This window comes from Caretta caretta, chromosome 2 (assembly GCF_965140235.1).
Source record: "Caretta caretta isolate rCarCar2 chromosome 2, rCarCar1.hap1, whole genome shotgun sequence".
Taxonomy (NCBI): Eukaryota; Metazoa; Chordata; order Testudines; family Cheloniidae; genus Caretta; species Caretta caretta.
In genome coordinates this window covers 35329963-35350698 of record NC_134207.1, presented here as the reverse complement: position 1 = coordinate 35350698, position 20736 = coordinate 35329963, and the positions used below count along the sequence as shown (strand labels likewise).

At 42.9% G+C, this 20736-nt stretch overlaps 1 protein-coding gene across 10 annotated transcripts in view; it reads left to right on the top strand.

The window, feature by feature from the left end:
• The window catches only part of ZFPM2 (zinc finger protein, FOG family member 2), a 507265-nt gene that overhangs the window by 150762 nt on the left and 335767 nt on the right, over positions 1-20736 (top strand). For 7 of the 10 annotated variants that reach the window (XM_048841473.2, XM_048841465.2, XM_048841469.2 and 4 more), the window contains one exon: positions 14066-14224. The exons of 2 other annotated variants lie outside the window; for them this stretch is intronic. Coding sequence is in view for 6 of the 8 variants with exons in the window: in XM_048841465.2 (XP_048697422.1) it covers positions 14066-14224 (159 nt within the window). In the remaining 2 variants the exon portion in view is untranslated. Of the gene's footprint in view, positions 1-11636; positions 11822-14065; positions 14225-20736 lie in introns of all 10 variants that reach the window. One more of the 10 variants, XM_048841472.2, reaches the window with a different exon arrangement.

The following is a 20736-nucleotide window of genomic DNA, read 5'->3' as shown; positions in this document are numbered from 1 at the left end:
AAACTAGTGATCTAGGTGGGCAGTAGTTGAGAGAACAGTATTAAAATTGTGAAGTTAGGAATTAGGGGAGCATTTGCTGAACTGGCTCCTTCAGTCTCTCAGATGGAGGCCACTAACAGTTTCCAAAATCTGGTTTAAATTCACTCTTGTGCACCACTGTGTCCCACTGGGAGTATTTCAGAGTGTGCTCAATATAATTTTTGATGTCAGTTAGTTGTTCTATTGTCTTGCTTTTTAATGAGCATAGTAACATAACATTTTGGTATAACATTTGTATTGTCTGTTTTTTTTATATGTCACAACGTAATACCATATGTTCTGAATAGCAGTCTCTTTTTTTTTGTTTTGTTTATCAGAGAATCTTGTGCTGATCATTAACTGTTTAAGCCTTGGGCATGAAAGTCTTGTGTAGAGTATAAGGTTGTTGGTTGTGTGGAGTTGTTTGTAAACCGAGGGTGCATCTGGGTGCAAGTAACTTGTCTTCTGTAAATCTCAAAACCCCTGGGTTTACACTGCCTACTTCACAAGTGCATAGATTAAGAAAGTGGGCATGGGCAGAAAATGGGCTTAAACATAAATCTGATCCTAATGAAGTATTTAACTAGACATTTGCCTTTCAAACTTTACTCCAGTTTACTAGGCAGGCATAACTTTATGTGGGATTTTCAAAAGTGCTTAATCAGGTTAGGCTCCTAACCCCATAGAAGTCATGGGAGTTGAGGATTATATTTCCAAAGTATTTAGGCACCTAACGAGGAAGGTTGCAGCCTGGGAAGATTTTCAAAAGCACTTAAGTAGGTTAGGCTCCTAATTTCCAATATAATCTATGGTATTTAGGTGCCTAACCTCTTTGAGCACTTTTTTAACACTGCCCTAGGTTAGGGTTGCCAACTTTCTAATTGCACAAAACTGAACAGCCCTGCTCCGTCCGGTCCCTTCCTTGAGGCCCCGCCCCCACTCGCTCCATCTTCCCTCCCTCTGTCGCTCGCTCTCCCCCACCCTCACTCACTTTCACTGGGCTGGGGCAGGGGGTTGGGGTGTGGGAGGGAGTATGGGCTCTGGGCTGGGGGTGTGGGCTCTGGGTGGGTCCAGAAATAAGGGGTTCAGGGATAGGGCTTTGGGCTGGGCCAAGGGGTGGGGATGTGGGGGTGGTGGTGGGGATGACTCTGGCTGGGGGTGCAGGCTCTGGGGTGGGGCCAGTAATGAGGGGTTTGGGACACAGGAGGAGGCTCAGGGCTGGGGCTGAGAGTTCGGAGTGCTGGAGGGATGCGGGCTCCTGCTGGGGTGTGGCTCTGGGATGAGGCAGGCAGTTGGGGTGCAAGGGTGGGGGTGAGGGCTCCGGGTGGCGGTGTGGCCTCTGGGGTAGGGCCGGGGATGAGGGGTTTGGAGTGAAGGAGGGGACTCCGGGCTGGGGCAGGAGGTCGGGAGGCCAGGGGTGTGGGCTATGGCTGGGGGTGTGGGCTATGGGGTGGGGCCAGGGATGGGTTTGGGGTGCAGGAGGGGGCTCGGGCAGCAGGTTGGGGTGTGGGTAAGGTGCGAGGGGTGAAGAGTCCTGGCGGCGCTTACCGTGGTTCCTAGGAAGTGGCCACTAGGTCTCTGCAGCCCCTAGATACATAGGCATCAATGGAGACTCTGCACACTGCCCTCGCGCCCGCAGGCGCCACTCCTGCAGCTCTCATTGGTCGCGAGCCTCATGAGTCATGGGGCTGCAGGGACCTGGTGGTTGCTTCTGGGAGCCGCGCAGAGCTAGAGCAGGCAGGGAACCTGACTTAGCCCCTGGCCCCTGCTGCACCACTGACCAGACTTTTAACGGCCCAGTCAGCGGTGCTGATGGGAGCTGCCAGAGTCCCTTCTTGACTGGGTGTTCCGGTCGAAAACTGGATATCTGGCAACCCTACCCTAGGTGCCCGTCTTCATCTTTAGATGCCTAAACACCTTTGAAAATTTGTCTCTATGTGCCTAAGCTGCTGAGGCGCTTTTGAAAATCCCATTACTGGTGGCTGTAGAGTAGCAGTCTCATTAATGCAGAGTCAGGTTCATCTTGCTTTTCTGGTCCTGCTCATCACTTTTTACCTGTCTGTTATCCAATTTATGCAAGAGCTAGTGCAAGGAAAATAGATGTATGTTGAAAGTTTGGTAAGGATAAGAACCCTGATCATATAGTTCTGTACAAACTTTAATTTGTGTAAACCCTCTCAAGAGCATCATAGAAGTAGTAAATAATAGTTTGGAAGTGGCCAAAACATGGATCATCAGTTTAGTGTCAGAGACAAATGGAGCTGAAAGTTTGGAGATATATTTAGATTGTAGACAGATGTTCTAACTGTAGCTGTTATATGTTTTTCAAAGGACATGACCAAGTTGCAAATAGTGCTGTGAAACTCTAATAATGCCTGCTAAAGTAAAATGGCCAGTGTACCCTTAAATGTCACAAGAAAGAGCTGTGACTCTAATTCTAGAAGCCCAGTATAACAAACATTCTGTTTTGTGCTTTTGATTGTTAATACACTCTGTGCAACATTCCTTTTTTTGAATGCAATTATGTGAACTTAGTCCAGTTTCTACTGGAGAGATGTCCATATTGCATTACCCACCATCACCAACACCTGGCTAGGGTTGACAGGTGTCCGTTTTTTGAATGGAACGCCTGGTCGAAAAGGGACCCCTGGCAGCTCTGGTAAGCACTGCTGACTGGGCCGTTTAAAGTCTGGTCGGTGGCGCAGTGGGGCTAAGGCAGGCTCCCTCCTGCCATGGCTCCGTGTGGCTCCCGGAAGCAGTGGCATGTCGCAACTCTGGCTCCTACAGTCAGGGGGCTCCGCATGCTGCTACTGCCCCAAGCGCCAGCTCTGCATCTCCTATTGGTCGGGAACCACGGGCAATGGGAGCTGCATGCCTGGTGCCTGCAGACGGGGAAGCGTGCAGAGCCACGTGGCCATGCCTCTGTGTAGGAGCCAGAGAGGGGACATGCCACTGCTTCCGGGAGCTGCTTAAGTTAAGCACTGCCCAGAACCTGAACAGCAAACCCCTTCCCACGCACCAATCCCCTGCCCCAGCCCTGATCCCCCTCCTGCCCTCCGAACCTCTTGATCCCAGCCCAGAGCACTCTTCTGCACCCCAAATGCCTCATCCCCATCCCCACCCACAGCCCGCACCCCCAGCCGGAGCCCTCACCCCCCCCCCCCCGTGCCCCAACACCCTGTCCCAGCTGTGATCCCCCTCCCGCCCACCAAACCATTCGATTCCAGCCTGGAGCACCTTCCTACACCCCAAACCCCTCATCCTCAGCCCCACCCCAGAGTCTGCACCTCGAGCCGGAGTCTTCACCCCCACCCACTCCAACCCCCACACCAGCACAGAGCCCTCTCCTGCACCCTGAACCTCTCATTTCTGGCCCCACCCTGGAACCCACATCCCCAGTCCAGAGTCTGTACCCTCTCCCACACGACAACCCCCTCCCATACTCTGAACCCCTCAGCTCCACCCCCCAGCACAGAGCCTGCTGCTCCACCCCAAACCCCTCATCCCTGGCCCTACCCCAGAGTACGTACGCCCAGCTGGAGCCCTCACCCCCTCCCGCATCCCAACCCACTGCCTCAGCCCGGAGCCCCCTCCCGCACTGTGAACTCCTCATTTCTGGCCTCACCCCAGAGCCCGTACCCCCAGCCAGAGTCCTCACCTGCTCCCGTACCCCAACCATCTAAACCAGCTCGGTGAAAATGAGCAAGTGAGTAAGGGTGGGGAGAGCGAGCAACAGAGGGAGAGGGGATGGAGTGAGCAGGGGGGAGGGACCTCGGAGGAGGGGCTGGGCAAGCGTGTTCGGTTTTGTGTCAGTAGGAAGTTAGCAATCCTACATCTGGCGATCCTTTGTGCATCTTAGTACAGAGGAAAGGATTGACTCTGCATTATAAATTCAGCTGACCTTGATTTCTGGAAGTAATCATTCCTGAATAGGATAGAGACTGTAAAATATGTTGCAGTGCCACTGCCCTGGTGTATCTTTAAAAATAATATTATTTAACAGCACAGGTGTTCATGGCACTTTACAGGCATATAGGGTACAATCCTTGCCCTGAAGAGCTCACATAAGGCAACAATTTAGTACTCCCACAGAGAGACATCCAAAGAGGAGAAAAGGAATCCAGGAGCCTCTTCCCTAATCTCCATCACAACTGTATTTATCCAGGTTCAAAACAAGCCTAATGGTAGTGCTAGGTTGCTTGGCTAGCTAGTGTTTCCTATAATATTGTACCACACAAAAGGGACCCAATTCACTGGTGCCCATACAGTTCTCTTGTACTTACTATTCCACCAATGTGGTCACTAAACAGCCACAAGGGTCCCTTCACTCCACACCACGTATATTTTAAGAATCATAATAAAATTGTTTTGTGCATTTTAGGATGGTCATATAGAAGAGATGACTTCTCTCCTGATCTAGCACAATAAAGACAATAGCTTATTGCTATTGAAGTGGTTAAAATGTGCACTTTTGGAAGGAGACCAGTTAAAAAGGAATTTGATTAGAATGTATTACAACACGTACTTTTCCATAGAATTGAAACTTGAGCTCTAAAGGTTAACTTGTGGAATTCCATATATCCTTAAACATTCATGCATATTTTGGAACCACACCCTTTCAACACTTTCATTTGTTAGAAAGTATTCTGACCTAGACTCCAAGAAGGAAATAAAAATAGTCATTCAGTAGTTTCATTGTGGCCTTGTGGATAATAGTAAGCGAAAGGAAGACAAGACGAAAGTGAAGCTCCAAATTTCTAGAACATTTAAAGATCTTTGAAAAGTTTACGCACAAGCAGAGTTAATACTGTCATGCACCAAAGTGCCAAAGATCTCGCAGTGAAGAATATTAATCCACTTTTATAAAATCAAAGGGTTCATATTTTTTACTGTAAAGAAATAATTTGAATAAAATTTGACCCTTTCTACAATTGTCTGTGGGTCAAATTGAACCCACCATTAAAATTCTCTAATATCTTTCTTGTATTAGCATTTCAAAACTCAATTTAAATACTCACAGAGCTCTTTTTTAATAAACTTAACAAAATTCAGGTAATTTCCTTCAACTTTTTTGATTGAAGGAAGGCAGTGGGTACAGATATAAAAAAGATGTACAGCTACAAGCAAAACCTGAAATCAATTATATATACGAAATAACATAACACATGGAAAGAAATTAATCAAAAGGAAAAATTTCTACTATATGATTCTCTTGGTCTGCTACCTGCAGGCAAAGAACGTAAATGAAAAAAAATCAACATTCTTCTTGCAGATAAGGGAAAAAATTAATAATAATGTTTCCTTCCTACCAGATCCCCTGATGCAACTTGTGTTAAAAGTAAGTTGCTGCAGGAAGAACTTGCTCATTTAAAATAAATCCGTGCGTGTGTGTGTGTGTGTGTGTGTTTTACAGAAATACAGCATTATTCTTTCTGTTAAACTCAATTACATCAGATTGGTGTGGATTAACGCTGTCCAAAGAGCACCTCTCTTCCCTACCCCGTCTCATTAAATTGTTGTACACTAGGTGCATTTACAAAGTTTCCACCAGTTTGAGATAACTGGTTCCACTAGTATTGCTCATTAAAAAGTATATGGAGTATCTCTCAAACTGTCTGAATTTTTCAAAACTTAAGAAACATTTAAACTATCACCAGTATACATAAAGCAGATGTATCTGAGGAGTTTAAGGTGTGCTTGCAAGGTAATGAATATCTACAAGTTGGCATCTGCGTTGAGCTGTTGAAAATCTAAAATTAGGACATCTGAGAATTGCAAAAATGATTTTGTTAAGTTTAACAGAGCACCACCATAGTCTAAACAGAGAATAGTTTTCTTTAAGTATTAGATAGATATTATTTATCAGAATGACAGGTTTCAGAGTAGCAGCCGTGTTAGTCTGTATTCGCAAAAAGAAAAGGAGTACTTATGGCACCTTAGAGACTAACAAATTTATTTGAGTAAAGCTTATGCTCAAATAAATTTGTTAGTCTCTAAGGTGCCACAAGTACTCCTTTTCTTTTTATCAGAATGGTAAGCGTGAATGATATTTAAGTTTTTCCACTTAACTGAACAAATATGGTGGTGTGTGTCTGACTGCCAATCACTTGTTGCTAGGAATGTGCATTATAATTTTAAGATACTCATCTTACAGTTGGCTTACTATGTATTGCTATATGCTGCCAAGCAGCAGGAGACTGGAATTTAACTGCCTGGCTTCGCTGTTGCTTCCCATATTGGTGGGAACTGTGTAATGAAGATATTATGCTGAAATTCTAGGGGGAGGAGGAAGGCTAGCTTTGATTTACTCTCCAGTGAAAATTGATGGCCATTTGGAATCAGCATTAACTGAGAATCAAAGTGAGTTCTGTAATTCTGAAAGATAGTCATAGAATCATGTCACATGTTTCTAGCTTGGGAGAGATAACCTAATAAGAAAAAAATCTAAAGCATCCTTGAAGTTGACAGTATGAGCCAGAAGCTCTGTTTCATAAATTTTGGATGTCATGACTCAACCATATTGTCCTAGCTTGTGAGGTTCCCATCCTGTGAGGAATATTATAAACTTGGTAGTCCGATGGTGGTTGAATGGAGTCTTGGTGTCCTGGCCCTGAGTTAAAAGCCAAAAAATGGAAAATAAGTAACTGTAAAGGTATTGCTTGTATTCCTTCTCATTGCTATATTGATGTTGTCATTTTACTCCCATCAACATGGGCTCATCTTCTATGTTTCAACACTCCATGTCTTCACATTGGCAGAAGACAATGATTTGATATTTACAGTTTTGTCCACTATAAAGTTGATGAACCAGTGTAATTTGAAAAGCAGTTCTGTCACTTTGAGGAAAGCCAGTGATGTGTTGGAGGAGGAACTTTGGGGCATGTTTGCAGGAACTCCTCATTCAAATTTCTTTCATCAAGTTGAGGGAAAAGCTGGGATGTTTTTCTTGCTGCTGACTGAGTTCAGAACTGCTCAGGGTGCTGTCAAATCATGCTGACCAGAGATTACTTCTTCTTGGGGCTTCAAAAAATTACTTTTTGAAGAACAAATTATTTATCTTTGGAATGGACCAGGTTGTACCAGCTATTCTAATGTCCTAATGTCTAATGTCCATTCTTCTGATGTTTTTCAAGAAATGGAAGTCCCTGGACCACTTCGTAATGTCTTCTCTTCACCCTCCACATTTAAAATGAGACAAGTTGAACACTGTGCTATCCTCTCAATATTCTTGGCTTAATCTTTAGATTCTGATAAAAACATTTCCAGTGCACCTAATATAAGCTTGTTGGCTCACTGGTGTTGCCTTTTTCTTTGGTTATGTTTAGAAGAAAATGTTCTTGTTCAAAAAGAAAAACAAATGGATTAATTCTCCAAAAAACATGCCCCTTCTGTCTATAAGCTTATTCGCACCTGGTACCTTGGTTTTAACACAGTTTAATAGTATTATATTCATGGCAGTGCATTGTTGGGGGAAATTTTCAGAGTTTCAGCAAGATCATACAAAATGCATCCTGTGGATCCACCAAGTTGTATGACTCAGCAGTGTATCATGGCTTTCAGAAAAGACTTATTAAACACTACTACTAATAATAATTATATCTCATTAGCCTCTACCCAGCCATTCTGCAGTATTTTTAATTTGCTAAGAGGATTGTTTTATGATGCTGCTGTCAGAATGCTGGTTGACTAGGAAGGTAGTTAACCACTCATGACTTAATGGGTTAAGGATATCAGAGAGACTTTCCCACAGCATTAAGCAAAGCATTTAAACACATGGTTAAGCATGTGTGGCAAAGCCCTTAAACATGTGCTTAACTTTGAGCACATGCTTAAGTGCTTTGCTGCTTACCAATGGGCTGATGAATTGGAACCAAAGGACTTGATTCACTATTGCATTTCTCCAGTTTTATGCCATTCTAACCCCACTGATTTCTTTGGAGTTACACCAGTAAAACTGGAGAAGCGCATTGGTGCACTAGACCCAGAGTGCCTACAGGGTCAGGTGCAGTTTGTCTCATGAAGAAGTGTTTAATTTTAATAGGCATTTTCTCCTTTAAAGGAATTTAGGGCTATTTTCTTGTGACATTTCACTCCCATCTTGCCTGTCTGAAATGCTTTTAGTCACATTTTTTGTATGTCTCTTGCCCTTTTAGATTTGTATTTACTTTTATCTTTAGAGAATAGGGATCAGGGCTGCTAGTGTCGTGTCTATTTTGTGCTGTGTAAAAATGGTCAGTTACCTTAACTTTTATATATATTTTATATGTATATAAAATGAAGGTAAATATTTATGTTTTAACTGTTAAGAGACTAACATACTAAAAAAATGTGCTTGCATGTCTTTAAATCTGATACAAATTAGGGAACTAGAGTTCCGATTTCCCCACACTGCTCTGCCAACTGGCCTTAATCAGAAGTAATTTTCTCCATGAAGGAACATGGAGTTCACTCATCAGCCTCTCCTGGCTAGATATTATTATTTGTATCAAATTATATGTGGTGATTTCCTGAAGTGGACTACTGTGCCCACTAAGCCACACAGGTTCCTTACTGAATTCACTCCTTCATTGCTGTCATTAATTTTATTTATGTTTCTAGTGTCTATTGCCCTTATTTTATTTATTTTTAATTGTTATTTTAGGATTATGGACATCTGAATAAAATTGGTTATTAAAAAACAAAAAAACCTCACATGTCAATATGGAAGGTGGAAACTGAGACCTGGTCTGTAGTAAACATTTTCCCAGCTTTCAGTTTGAAATCTTGGGGGAGAAATGGAGAATTCAGTTGCCTACACAGTAGCTTCTTTAAGATCAGAAACTAAGCTTTTTTATCTAAGTGTATTTGGAAACTCATAACTGCTTATCAAGTTATCTAAATAATCTGAAGCACTTGAAGTTCACCTTTTCCTAGATTACATCTAATGTTTTTACACAGCCCTACTAAGAAAACACTATAAAAATCAAAACACAAGTTTATGGAAGTGAGAATAAAAGACAAAAATGTACCATATTCCCTTGGACTTAACCATTTAGCTAAACTCTTAAACCTTCTGGGGTTTAAATTATATTATTTGATTTCAAGGATCTAATGCCATCACAAGCCAGTTGGCACTCACATCAAAGAAGAGTTTTAGGAGTTGGAATTATTTTGATTTGCACTGTTGCTGCTTTATTTTATGTTTTGTTGGTGTCAATATTTCACACTCTGCCAACTCTGTTTTCAATACATTTTCCAACAAAATAAGGAATGGAGCTTGTCTATGTTGAAATAAATGACAATGAAATAGGAACATAAGAAATGTATGTATACTGTAATTGTTCAATAAAATGAAAAGCATGATTAGTAACTGGTAACATCATTAAATTAAAGCAAGGAATTAAAAGGAAGCACAATGTAGTCTAAATTCATTCTAGGAGGCTAGCCCATTGGGGACCTCAAGCAGGAATATTTTTTGGGCCTCCCCACTCAACACATGCTAATAATTAATAGGGGCCACTTTGAGCTGCTGGGGGCTCTAAGCAATTGCTTAGCCTGCTTATGCCTAGCACCGGCTCTGCTAGGAACTGATGAAGCTGCAATCAGTGTTCTAAAGTGCTGTAAGTAACATCAGCAAAGTTAGTGAAAACAGACAATTGAGGGAAAAACACCATATCAGAGAACTCAGGACCTCCACTCTTTTTAATTTCATTGTTATTGTTGTTCTTGTGACTTTAATTTTAAATTAAGATAGGTACATTCAAATTACAGATTTAAAATTCTGGACAAGATCGATTTCAGTGGAACTACTTAAAGAGTATCATGAATTAGGATAGCAGAATTGGATGCAGGATCAATTTTTAAATGGATTAATAATTAAATAAAATGCAATGGAATCATTAAAATTAGAAACATATCTACCTGTTAACCCCTAGCTGAATGTAACCATTCATTTTCCGTAAAGGTCAGCATAGTTTTTTTTAGGGTCGGACTTTTGTCCCTGAGCATTGTGTATGTGGTTGATTCTTTGATCTGCGCCTGCAGATGTCTAGATAGGCAAGCATTTCTTAATTAGAGTACACATATTGGGGATTTGTGTATCGGCATCTGGATGTGTATGCACAAAATAAAACCACATTCAGATGTACACATACAATCTGATTTTGCGTACATGTGATGAAATTTACACTTCTCTAGCACAAATTGGGGAATTATATATGTGTATCTGTCTTTGGCATCTACCCACAAAATGTTTGATAAAAAATGTTTTTAATCTGAGCTTCATTTAAACCAACCAACCAATCAACCACCATAAGTTCAACCCCCTTTCTGCTTTTTGGATTTGCCATGTCCTCCTTTCTACAGACATTTGTTGAACTATATGTGACATTCTGTGTACTACTTGAAAATAATGTTAATGCATCTTCTAAAGTGTATATTTCCTGGACTGCCACCAGTGAATATATACGGACTGCATATCTATTCTTTCGTTAATTTATAATGGTAATTATTAGGGTGCTGACTACATACTGGTGACCCCTTCAAAAATTTAACATCTCTAAACAGGCATAAATATCACCTCATACATGTAAACTGAATTGCTCAGATGTTCTTAATATATTTTCCAAGCAATTCTTATTTGGAAAGTAAAATTACTATAAGCCAATGTTTCAGCAGGAAGTCAGATTGCTGAAATGTGGGCTGTTATATTTCTTCCAAATAAAAACTGCTTGAAAAATACATTAAAGACATATGATCAGTTTTGACAAGATACGGAACATGATGTTTATGCCTGTTTATATATGGTTGGACTTACACCCCTCCCCTCCACTCCATCCACACAAAGATAAAAACCCCTTAGCAACAGTTTCATTGTTTAATAGAATCAGAATACTGTAGAAGGCACTTTTAGTAGATCATCTGTTGCAAACTGCCAGATTTCTGTGTATCAATTTAAATGCTTCTCTTTGATTTTTAATGATATATATGAATACACTTTCCCCACTTACAATGACTAGTTATGAAAATCTCTTTAACATTTCTGTTCCTCTGTTCACTTACCTTACCTAAAGATGCAGGGACACTTAAAAAGCTCTAATTTAACCTCTTAGTGTTCTTATAAGGTTGATGGATGAATGCGATTGTACAAAAATCATTATTAAATTAAAAGAATGAACCTGTCTTCAATAAAAATCTTCAAAAGAGAGATGAGAATAACAAATAAAATGTATTCGTCATTTTCCGACCTGGCAAAAATGCCATCATTTTATATACAGTAACTCCTCGCTTAATGTTGTAATTATATTCCTGAAAAATGCGACTTTAAGCAAAACGATGTTAAGCGAATCCAATTTCCCCATAAGAAGTAATATAAATGGGGGGGTTAGGTTCTAGGGAAATGTTTTTCACCAGACAAAAAACTATATTATATACACACACGCGCACACACACACAGAGTATAAGTTTTAAACAAACAATTTAATACTATACAGAGCAATGATGATTGTGAAACTTGGTTGTGGTGGTGAAGTTAGAGGGTGGAAGAGGGTGGGATATTTCCCAGGGAATGCCTTACTGCTAAATGATGACCTAGCATTCGGCCAAGCCCTCAAGGGTTAACACATTGTTTTTTAATGTAGCATCACACTCTAGAAGGCAGCATGAATGGAGGGAGGGAAGACAGCATGGCAGACGGAGACATACCCTGTGTGTGGGAGAGAGAGATACGCGTAGTACATTGCCTTAAAAAAGATCAGAAAGTTGAGACAGCAGCTGCACCCAGCGTCCTGAGCCCTGTCCCCACCCTGCTCTATATGGAGAAGGGGTAAGTGGGGGGCAGGAGTATGGGGGAGGGGGTCACCCTGACATTAGTCCTCCTCTTCCTCCCTCCCCTGCACAGCAATCAGGAGGCTCCGGGGAGCAGCTCCAAGGCAGAGGTCAGGAGCAACACATGGCAGTGGGGGGAGAGAGAGCTGAACTGCCAGCAGTTGATAGCCTGCTGGGCGGCTGCAGCACAGGGAACTTAGGGGAGCTGATACGGGGGGCTGTCAGTCCACCCTGGTTCCAAGCCCCCACCAGCTAGCTGCAACCGGCTGCCAAAAGATGTTATAAGGGAGCATTGTGCAACTTTAAACAAGTATGTTTCCTACTTGATCAGCAACGTAGCAACGTTAACTGGGACCATTTTAAGTGAGGAATTACTGTACTCATATTTAAAATTGTGTAATTTGCAGTGAGTGTTTTTGAAGTTGCATTTTAAAACTGAAATTAGAACTCATGTAAGGTGTCTCACTGCCAGCACTGGAGATTGAAGTTCTGTACGTATATGGAATGCCAAAGACATTCCAAGTTCTCCCCAGATTTCCTGCCAATATGTGCTCAACTCTCTTCTGGAGTGACAGCCCCCCCTCTCCACCCTCAGGTATGAGATGGTGTCCATATCTCTATGTCCATGCCCACTCAGCTACAGGCTTTCACAAGACTGCCAGAAAATGCAGGTGATGATAATGGCACATTTTTGATAATATGCAAATAATTTTTTTGGGCATAGATTCAGGCTTTATGAGAAAGGTCTAAATTGTGCAACCCTTACTTTATACTGTTGAGTATGTCCTCAGACAAGTGGACCCACTGTATCAGATTCTCAGGCAGTGTAAATTGGCATAGTTCCATTGAAATCAATGCCAGCTGGGAATCTCTCACCCATTGACTTCAGTAAAGACAAATTTCTGAGAGCAAAGGTTGCACAATGTAGCCAAAAATTAATTTGACTACTTTGATTCAATGGGAGTAATCATGGATTCCTAATAAATCATATGAAATTCCAATACAGTCAGTATTCTGTTTCTTTTAACAACTTTATCCTTCCCTCTTCATTTAATGCAATAGGAACATTTATGTACTGCCTCTCAGTATTATAGAAGTAGTAAAAATAATACTGGAAAACTATCCTATAAGTACAAATTACATTTTGTCATGAGAGAACTAGCTTTCATTTCTAGTAAGAAATCTTCAGTCAATTATAAAATGGGGCAATGCTTTCATTAGAGAGAGAGAGAGAGAGGTGTAATTTTCCTTCAAGTCTCAACCATGTATTTTGAAATCTCTTTTGAAATCCACTTTTAATACGAATTTTGAAAAGTATAGAATTTATTAAAATCTTACTTCAATTAAAATACATTCCATTATTTCCAATCTCTATTAAAATCTCAGGTAAAACTCTGTATCTGCGAAAGATGTATTTAGAAGGTAGTTAATATTAACAAATGAACATAATGTGTACTCACTATTTGCTCATCAGCAAATTTGACCTTGCCCCCAGGCTAGTAGTGACAAAACGTAGTTACCATCTGTTGGATGTTTGGTCTATGTGAAATGAATTGGTAATCTCAGTCCAGTTCCTGTCAGCTGTATGACCACAAAACAAAAAAATAATCAGCAGAATTGCCACTGACCGGTACCCCATTAAAGAGGCCAAGGACTTAGTGGCCATGGAGACTACAGAATTATTGTTTAAGTCGTCCCTTCAGAGAAGCGTTGAGGCCCAATAGCAGGGCAATGTGGGGAAATTTGCATTAACTATTCAAAGGATAGATGACTCAGGTCTGTAACTCAAATTTAATGAGTACTAGAATTCAATGTAACATTAAAAAAACCTAACAAACAACATAAAAAGGGCTCTTCTTCCATGTATAGATGTGGGGTTTGCATATATAATTTCCATTTCCATTATTAGGAATGGCTGGCCTAAATACCACAACTGGATAAATGACAAAACAGATAATTTGCAAATATTATTCCAAAAATATAGTAATATTTTACATATTTGAAATATATGTGAGCTATTCACTGAGCTGGCAGAATAATGAGAAAAATCACAATGTATTTTTAGATTGCAATACATTGGATAAATTATCTGATAAATGTTATTTGATCATTTCTAATAAATTCCCAGCACAGCAATAGAAGAATAGACCCTAGTTAAAGCCCTTTAGTTGTAAGATATGAGGCTTTTATTTCATTTTACTGTTAGATGATTTTGGTACACTGTCCCTGATTCTCTTTAAAGGGCCCCTTGAGGATGCCATTGAGGATGAAGAGGAAGAGTGCCTGTCTGAAGAAAATGACATTATCTCAAAAGAAGACTTTCCATTGGAGGAAAGCTTTTCTGCAGAGTTTGAGCCTGAGAATCTGAGTTGTGAAGAAGTGGAATACTTTTGTAATAAAGGTAATCAATGCAGCACAGTGCTTGAGTGAATGAAACTGATATGTGCACATGCTCTTGATCAGAAACATTTTGTGGTGTTTGAAATGCAGAAAAAGCCCTATGAATATGAAGCCTTAAAATAAGAAAATGATCAACTCTTGTTGAGTTATCTTTCAATCTGGAAATAATTACTGCAAAAATTTTAATATGGTAGAGCTATTTAAAATGGACCTCACATAAGACAGAGAGCTGGCAATACAGCAGGCCACTTCATTACTTCCTTGCCCATGTTAGGAAGCTTGCTGTGTTTTTGGATTCTTGAATTAAAATAGTGCTCACTGATACACTGTCAGCACTGTGAGCTCAGTGATTTGCAGAAAGGAGGGCTTTTAAAGTTGTAGATGCCTTTTTGGTACATCAGTTGTAAGTTATTGAAGATATATTTATTTTACTAAGAAATATGTCAATGCATTCTTAACCTGTGTTTGGTCTCCAGGGTATGTTGTTCCCCATCCAGCTGACAGAAAGGTTTCTCTTTTATGAAAAATTGATTTAATTTTCTTCTGCTAGATTTCCATTTGATTGTTTTATTGTTTGTCTTCCGCAGCTAAGGATGCTCATCCAGTATCTAGAACCGTTGTGGTAATGTTTGGCTTATTAATCGCAACGACCCAGGAAGTTTGGTTCCAGTGATTTTTCTTTCTGTTCTCTTCAGGGCATTGGAATATTTCTTCTCATTGGTTTGGTGGTCTCTAGTTTATTGTTCATGATTTTCTTAGGCAAACTGGAACAAGCCTCTTTGAGTGCAGTCAAGAGTTATAGCTTAGGCCTGTAGAGTGCTGGTTGCCGTAGAAGTAGGTGGTAGAGAGCGGAGAAGGCAAGAAAATACAACTTCTGTAAGTTTCCCAAACACATGACTATGTTAGGAAGGGTTAGTAAGTTGATCCTTAGCAAGGATATGGCACCTAGGAGAACAAACAAGCAAAGATGCAGTTTTGAATCCCAGAGCTAAATGGCTGATCATACTAAGACTGAACAAAATACTTTAAAAACACAATAAGCTAAATGCTGTTAACATTAAGAACATAAGAATGGCCCTACTGGGTCAGACCAAAGGTCCATCTAGCCCAGTATCCTGTCTTCTGACAGTGGCCAGTGCCAGGTGCCCCAGAGGGAATGAACAGAACAGGTAATCATCAAGTGACCCATCCCCTGTCGCTCATTCCTAACTTCTGGCAAACAGAAGCTAAGGACACCATTCCTGCCCATCCTGGCTAATAGCCATTGATGGACGTATCCTCCATGAATTTATCTAGTTCTTTTTTGAACCCTGTTATGGTCTTGGCCTTCACAACATCCTCTGGCAAGGAGTTCCTCAGGTTGACTGTGTGTTGTGTAAAGAAATTAGTGCTGTAGGCAAACACTGCATCCATTATGAGCTCAGTGGTTGCTCATGCTTACCCTGGATAGTAGTTTGCTTGGTTGAATGGAAATATTTGGCCAGACACTGGGATTATTCCATAGTCATTTTGTGTTGTAGCTCAAGATCTTTAATTTTCATTTGGATGGTCAGCATGCCAGCTCCTCCCAAGTCCTCTCTGACCTGTATAGGATGCTACATGACTCCAGGGGAAAGGGAGGGGACTCTGAGAAAGGATTCATATTGGGCTGATGGAGCTATTGCTTTCCACTGTATACTCATACTACTTGGAAAGTCTACCCATTCTACAAAGCCCATCCTGTTCTTTGTGAACGAATGCAAACGTGTTTTACTTATTTTATTTGATTTACATGCAATAGTAAGTTGTATATTTATAAATCTTGCTGTTTTTTTGTGAGGGACAACAATGAAATAATGGGAGTGAGGCTCACAGGTATAAAATTAGGGATCTGGAGGGGGACAATGAGCAGAGAACCCTGGACAGCTCCCACTACTCCTCGAAGGTATTCAGGGAGTCAGTGGACACAGCCTAGAGGAACTCTTTCCAGAGACATGACTTGAGGGAGGATCAGAAGTAGGCCCCGGAGTCGCAGATCATCCCCCACCCCCTGTTCAGCTTCCTCCTCCAGGTACAGTGCCAGGAGGAGACTGATGAGGAGGTCTCATGACTTTGTGGGGCCATGGATAGAGCGTGCGTAAATCAGGAAGTGTGGGAAAAATGGGATATAAATGTGCGCCAGGGTCTCCCTCTCACTGAAAAAGGAACAGGTGTCAGAGGATGTCATGAACCGTGCCAGGTACATGCCTGGGCTCATGGCACCATGAAGGAGCTGCCAACTAATATGCCTGGCAGACTGTGGGGCCAGGGTGGAATATGGATTAGCCCACTGGGATACCTCTCCCTCCTTGGGTAGCCGGAGTTCCTGCCACTTGGTGTCAGAGCAGGACACGAGGATAAGGAAATGAAGGGTGTGGATCATGAGCACATTCAGCTGTTTCCTGGGTGTGGTTAAGAGATGGACTGACTGTATGTCTCACAGATGGCTCAGATGGTATGTAGGGAGTGGCTGGGAAAGCACGGAGGGCCAGGGCTCAGGATCAGACAGGAAGCACCCTCCCGCAGGATCCACTCAAGGAAAACCGCAAGAGGCATGTGTGAGGGCTGCCCTCATCTCCTGGAGCACAAGCTGGGGGACATGCAGGATGTAGAGTTCCATGCGCCGGCCAAGTGCCATGGGATTCACCCTGTTACCCTGATTATAGTCCATGAAGTCTCCAATCCTGGTGGTAACAGCCAGAACCAGGCTCCAGTGCATTGACAGGGACTCCCTCACCTGCACACCTAGATGGGGGTTGTGTAGCAAGGGCTCTGCGAGGAGGCCCTCCCCATGAACCTGGTTGCCAAGACTAGCTTCTAGGTCCTGAGTAGGTCCTGGTAAAAGACGGACAATGTGAAAAGGTCTCAGGAGACCCCCTGGAATGGAGATAGAAGAGCTGCTTGTTGTATCGGAGCACTCATAGAGGAAGATGTGTACCAGCACACTCCACACTGAACAACCTGAACCATAAAGGAACCTCTGCAGGGTCTGGAGATGGAAGCTATGGACTGGAATGTGGAGGCAGAACAGGTGCTGTCCACCCTCCTCCAGTGGGAGGCTGGGAAACCCGCAGAGACCCAGTGCAGCCCTGGCCAAAAGAATGCCAATATTTTCTTCTCGAGGCTGGCCGGGGGGAGGGCTCAGGGTGTTGAGACAGTGCCAGAGCATGGGCAGGACCAGTTGGTTGATCACTAGTGCTCTCCCATGCAGGGAAAGGCATCGGAGCAGCCCTGTCCACTTCTGCAACTGCTCTGCCACCCTGTTCCTCGGATCAGCCCAGTTCTCCAGGGAGGAGGGATCAATGGCAGAAAGGTAAACACCCAGATAGAGCAGCAGACCCATGCTCCACCGGATGGCTTGGAGTGTGGGTGGGAGGGAGCTTGCCTGCCGCCCGTCCCCAACCATCAGGCTGGAGATCTTGACCCAGTTGACCTGGGTGGAGAAGGCCACCAAATATATAGCTTGGCAAGCCTCCACCCATGCTAGTTGGCTTGGGTCCTGGACCACAAGGAACACGTTGTCAGTATACACTGACAGGACGATCCACAAATCCAGCTCTTGGAGCACCAACTCCATGAACCTCTTGTGGAGGAAGGGCTCAATGGTGATGGTATACTGCTGGCTAGACAGTGGGCAGCCCTGACGCACTCCTTGAACCAAAGATGACTGGTTCAGTCAGGGTGCAGTTGAGTTTGACTAAACATTCTGCAGAAGTATACAATACTTGGAGAACCTTTTTGTTACTATGTCTTTAAAAAGGCATCTACTGAAACATTTAAGTGAAAAGTTGAAGTTAAGGTGATTCTATGTAACTAGATCAGGCAGTAAAACAGGTGACTTAAGTTTAGGTATGAAACTGGAAGTTCTAAATATATTTGTTGATTCTTCAAAGTGAATGCCATTTGATTCTTGATGCTCCTTTCTCAACGTGATATGTATAGTAGTAGTTATAAAAGAAGCTTTAAGTCTATCCACTACAACTCCTAGGGGGAAAAAAATTTAAAAGAAAATTTCTAAGGTTAACAGGGCACATAAAATTCCTAATTTCTTTCCAAATGAGGCAGTGTAACAGAAAAGTCCCACTTTGAAATAAACAGAGAACCTATTCTGGAAAAGAATGGAATAGGAGAGTATGAAGGCAGTGGTTTTCAAACTGCGGTTCGTGATCCAGTACAGGGTCATGGAATGTAAGGCACTGGGTAGCGGTGGCTCTGGTCAGCACCGCCGACTGGGCCGTTAAAAGTCAGGCAGGCCAGTCCCTACCTGTTCTGATACCGCGCTGCACCCCAGAAGCAACCAGCAGGAGGTCTAGCTCCTAGGCAGGGGGGCCCCCTAGGCAGCCCCCGTCCTGAGCACCAGCTCCGCACTCCCATTGGGCAGTTCCTGGCCAATGGGAGCTGGGTGGGGGCAGTGCCTACAGGCGAGAATCGCGCAGAGCGCTTGCATACCTCTGTCTAGGAGCCGGACCTGCTGTTGGCCGTTTCTGGGGTGCAGCACGGTTCATGGTGCCAGAACAGACAGGAAGCCTGCCTTAGCACCCTTGCTGCACCACTGACTGGGAGCCGCCCAAGGTAAGCCCACTCCCCAATCCCCTGCCCCAGCCCTGAGCCACCCCAAACCTGAAGGCCCCTCCTGCACGCCAAACCCCTCATCCCCAGCCCCACCCCAGAGCCTGCACCCCCAGCCCAAAGTCCTGACCCCCTCCCACACCCCAATCCACAGCCCAGAGCCCGCTCCCACACCCTGAACCCCACATTTCCAGCCCCAGCCCTAAACCCAATTCTCTGCCCCAGCCTTGACCCCCTCCCGCACCCCAAACCCCTCATCCCCAGCTCCATTGGGTCCTGGGCATCAACAATTTTCTTCAACTGCATCGCCAGAAAAAATGTTTGAAAACCACTGGTAAGAAGGCATTTAAATGGCTCAGCTATGGTTGAGTTGTTTTGTATCTCAGAAATTTAGTACTGTTGGCATGAGGCCACATGTTCCCCTTCTGTGGACAAAAGACAGGAGGGAAAAACTCACCTGGGAAGTAAACGAGTTTCATCTCACAGAGTTTCCTTTTCACCCTCCTCCCAATGGAAGGGTTTGTGACATTATTGAATGAGGTCCAGTGTTGCTAATTGTCATGATTTTGGGATAAGGAGGTTTTAGTACCATTATATAAGGCACTGGTGAGACCTCACCTGGAATACTGTGTGCAGTTCTGGTCTCCCATGTTTAAGAAGGATGAATTCAAACTGGAACAGGTACAGAGAAGGGCTACTAGGATGATCCGAGGAATGGAAAACTTGTCTTATGAAAGGAGACTCAGGGAGCTTGGCTTGTTTAGCCTAACTAAAAGAAGGTTGAGGGGAGATATGATTGCTCTCTATAAATATATCAGAGGGATAAATACCAGAGAGGGAGAGGAATTATTTAAACTCAGTACCAATGTGGACACAAGAACAAATGGATATAAACTGGCCACTAGGAAATTTAGATTAGAAATTAGACGAAGGTTTCTAACCATCAGAGGAGTGAAGTTTTGGAATAGCCTTCCGAGGGAAGTAGTGGGGACAAAAGATCTATCTTGCTTTAAGATTAAACTCGATAAGTTTATGGAGGAGATGGTATGATGGGATAACATGGTTTTGGTAATTAAATATTCATGGTAAATAGGCCCAATGGCCTGTGATGGGTTTTTAGATGGGGTAAGATCCAAGTTACCCGGGAAGGAATTTTCTGTAGTATCTGGCTGATGAATCTTGCCCATATGCTCAGGGTTTAGCTGATCGCCATATTTGGGGTCGGGAAGGAATTTTCCTCCAGGGCAGATTGGAAGGCCCTGGAGGTTTTTCGCCTTCCTCTGTAGCATGGGGCACGGGTCACTTGCTGGAGGATTCTCTGCTCCTTGAGGTCTTCAAACTACAATTTGGGGACTTCAATAGCACAGATATAGATGTGAGGTCTTTTTTAGGAGTGGTGGGTGAAATTCTGTGGCCTGCATTGTGCAGGAGGTCAGACTAGATGATCATAATGGTCCCTTCTGGCCTAAATATCTATGAATCTATGAATCTATGAATCTATGAGTCTCATGCTATTTGGTGTTTTTCTTAAAACCTGAGATGCTGAAATCTAGAGATTACATGATTTTTTTTTAATTTTCTACCCTTCTTGGGTGTGGAGGAAAGCTTGAAAATGTGAAGTGAGTGTACCCTAAAGGCTCAGAAACCAGAGAGAAAGAAGAAGAATCTAAATGCATTTCTTTGATGGCCTGACTCATGATTTTTGAATGCTTGGATTTGGCAGTACTGGAGAATTGCAAAACACACACATCCTGTAGGTCTGCATGGAAAGTAGAAAACAAATGGGTAGATCCAGGAATCTTTCTTCCAAGATGACATCATGGCTTTTGATGCAGCCATCCATACTGCCTTTGGTTATTTCTGCCTGCTCACCACCATAGGTGCTAGCAGAGTGAGTTAATACTCTGTTGCAAGGGGAGCGTGCCA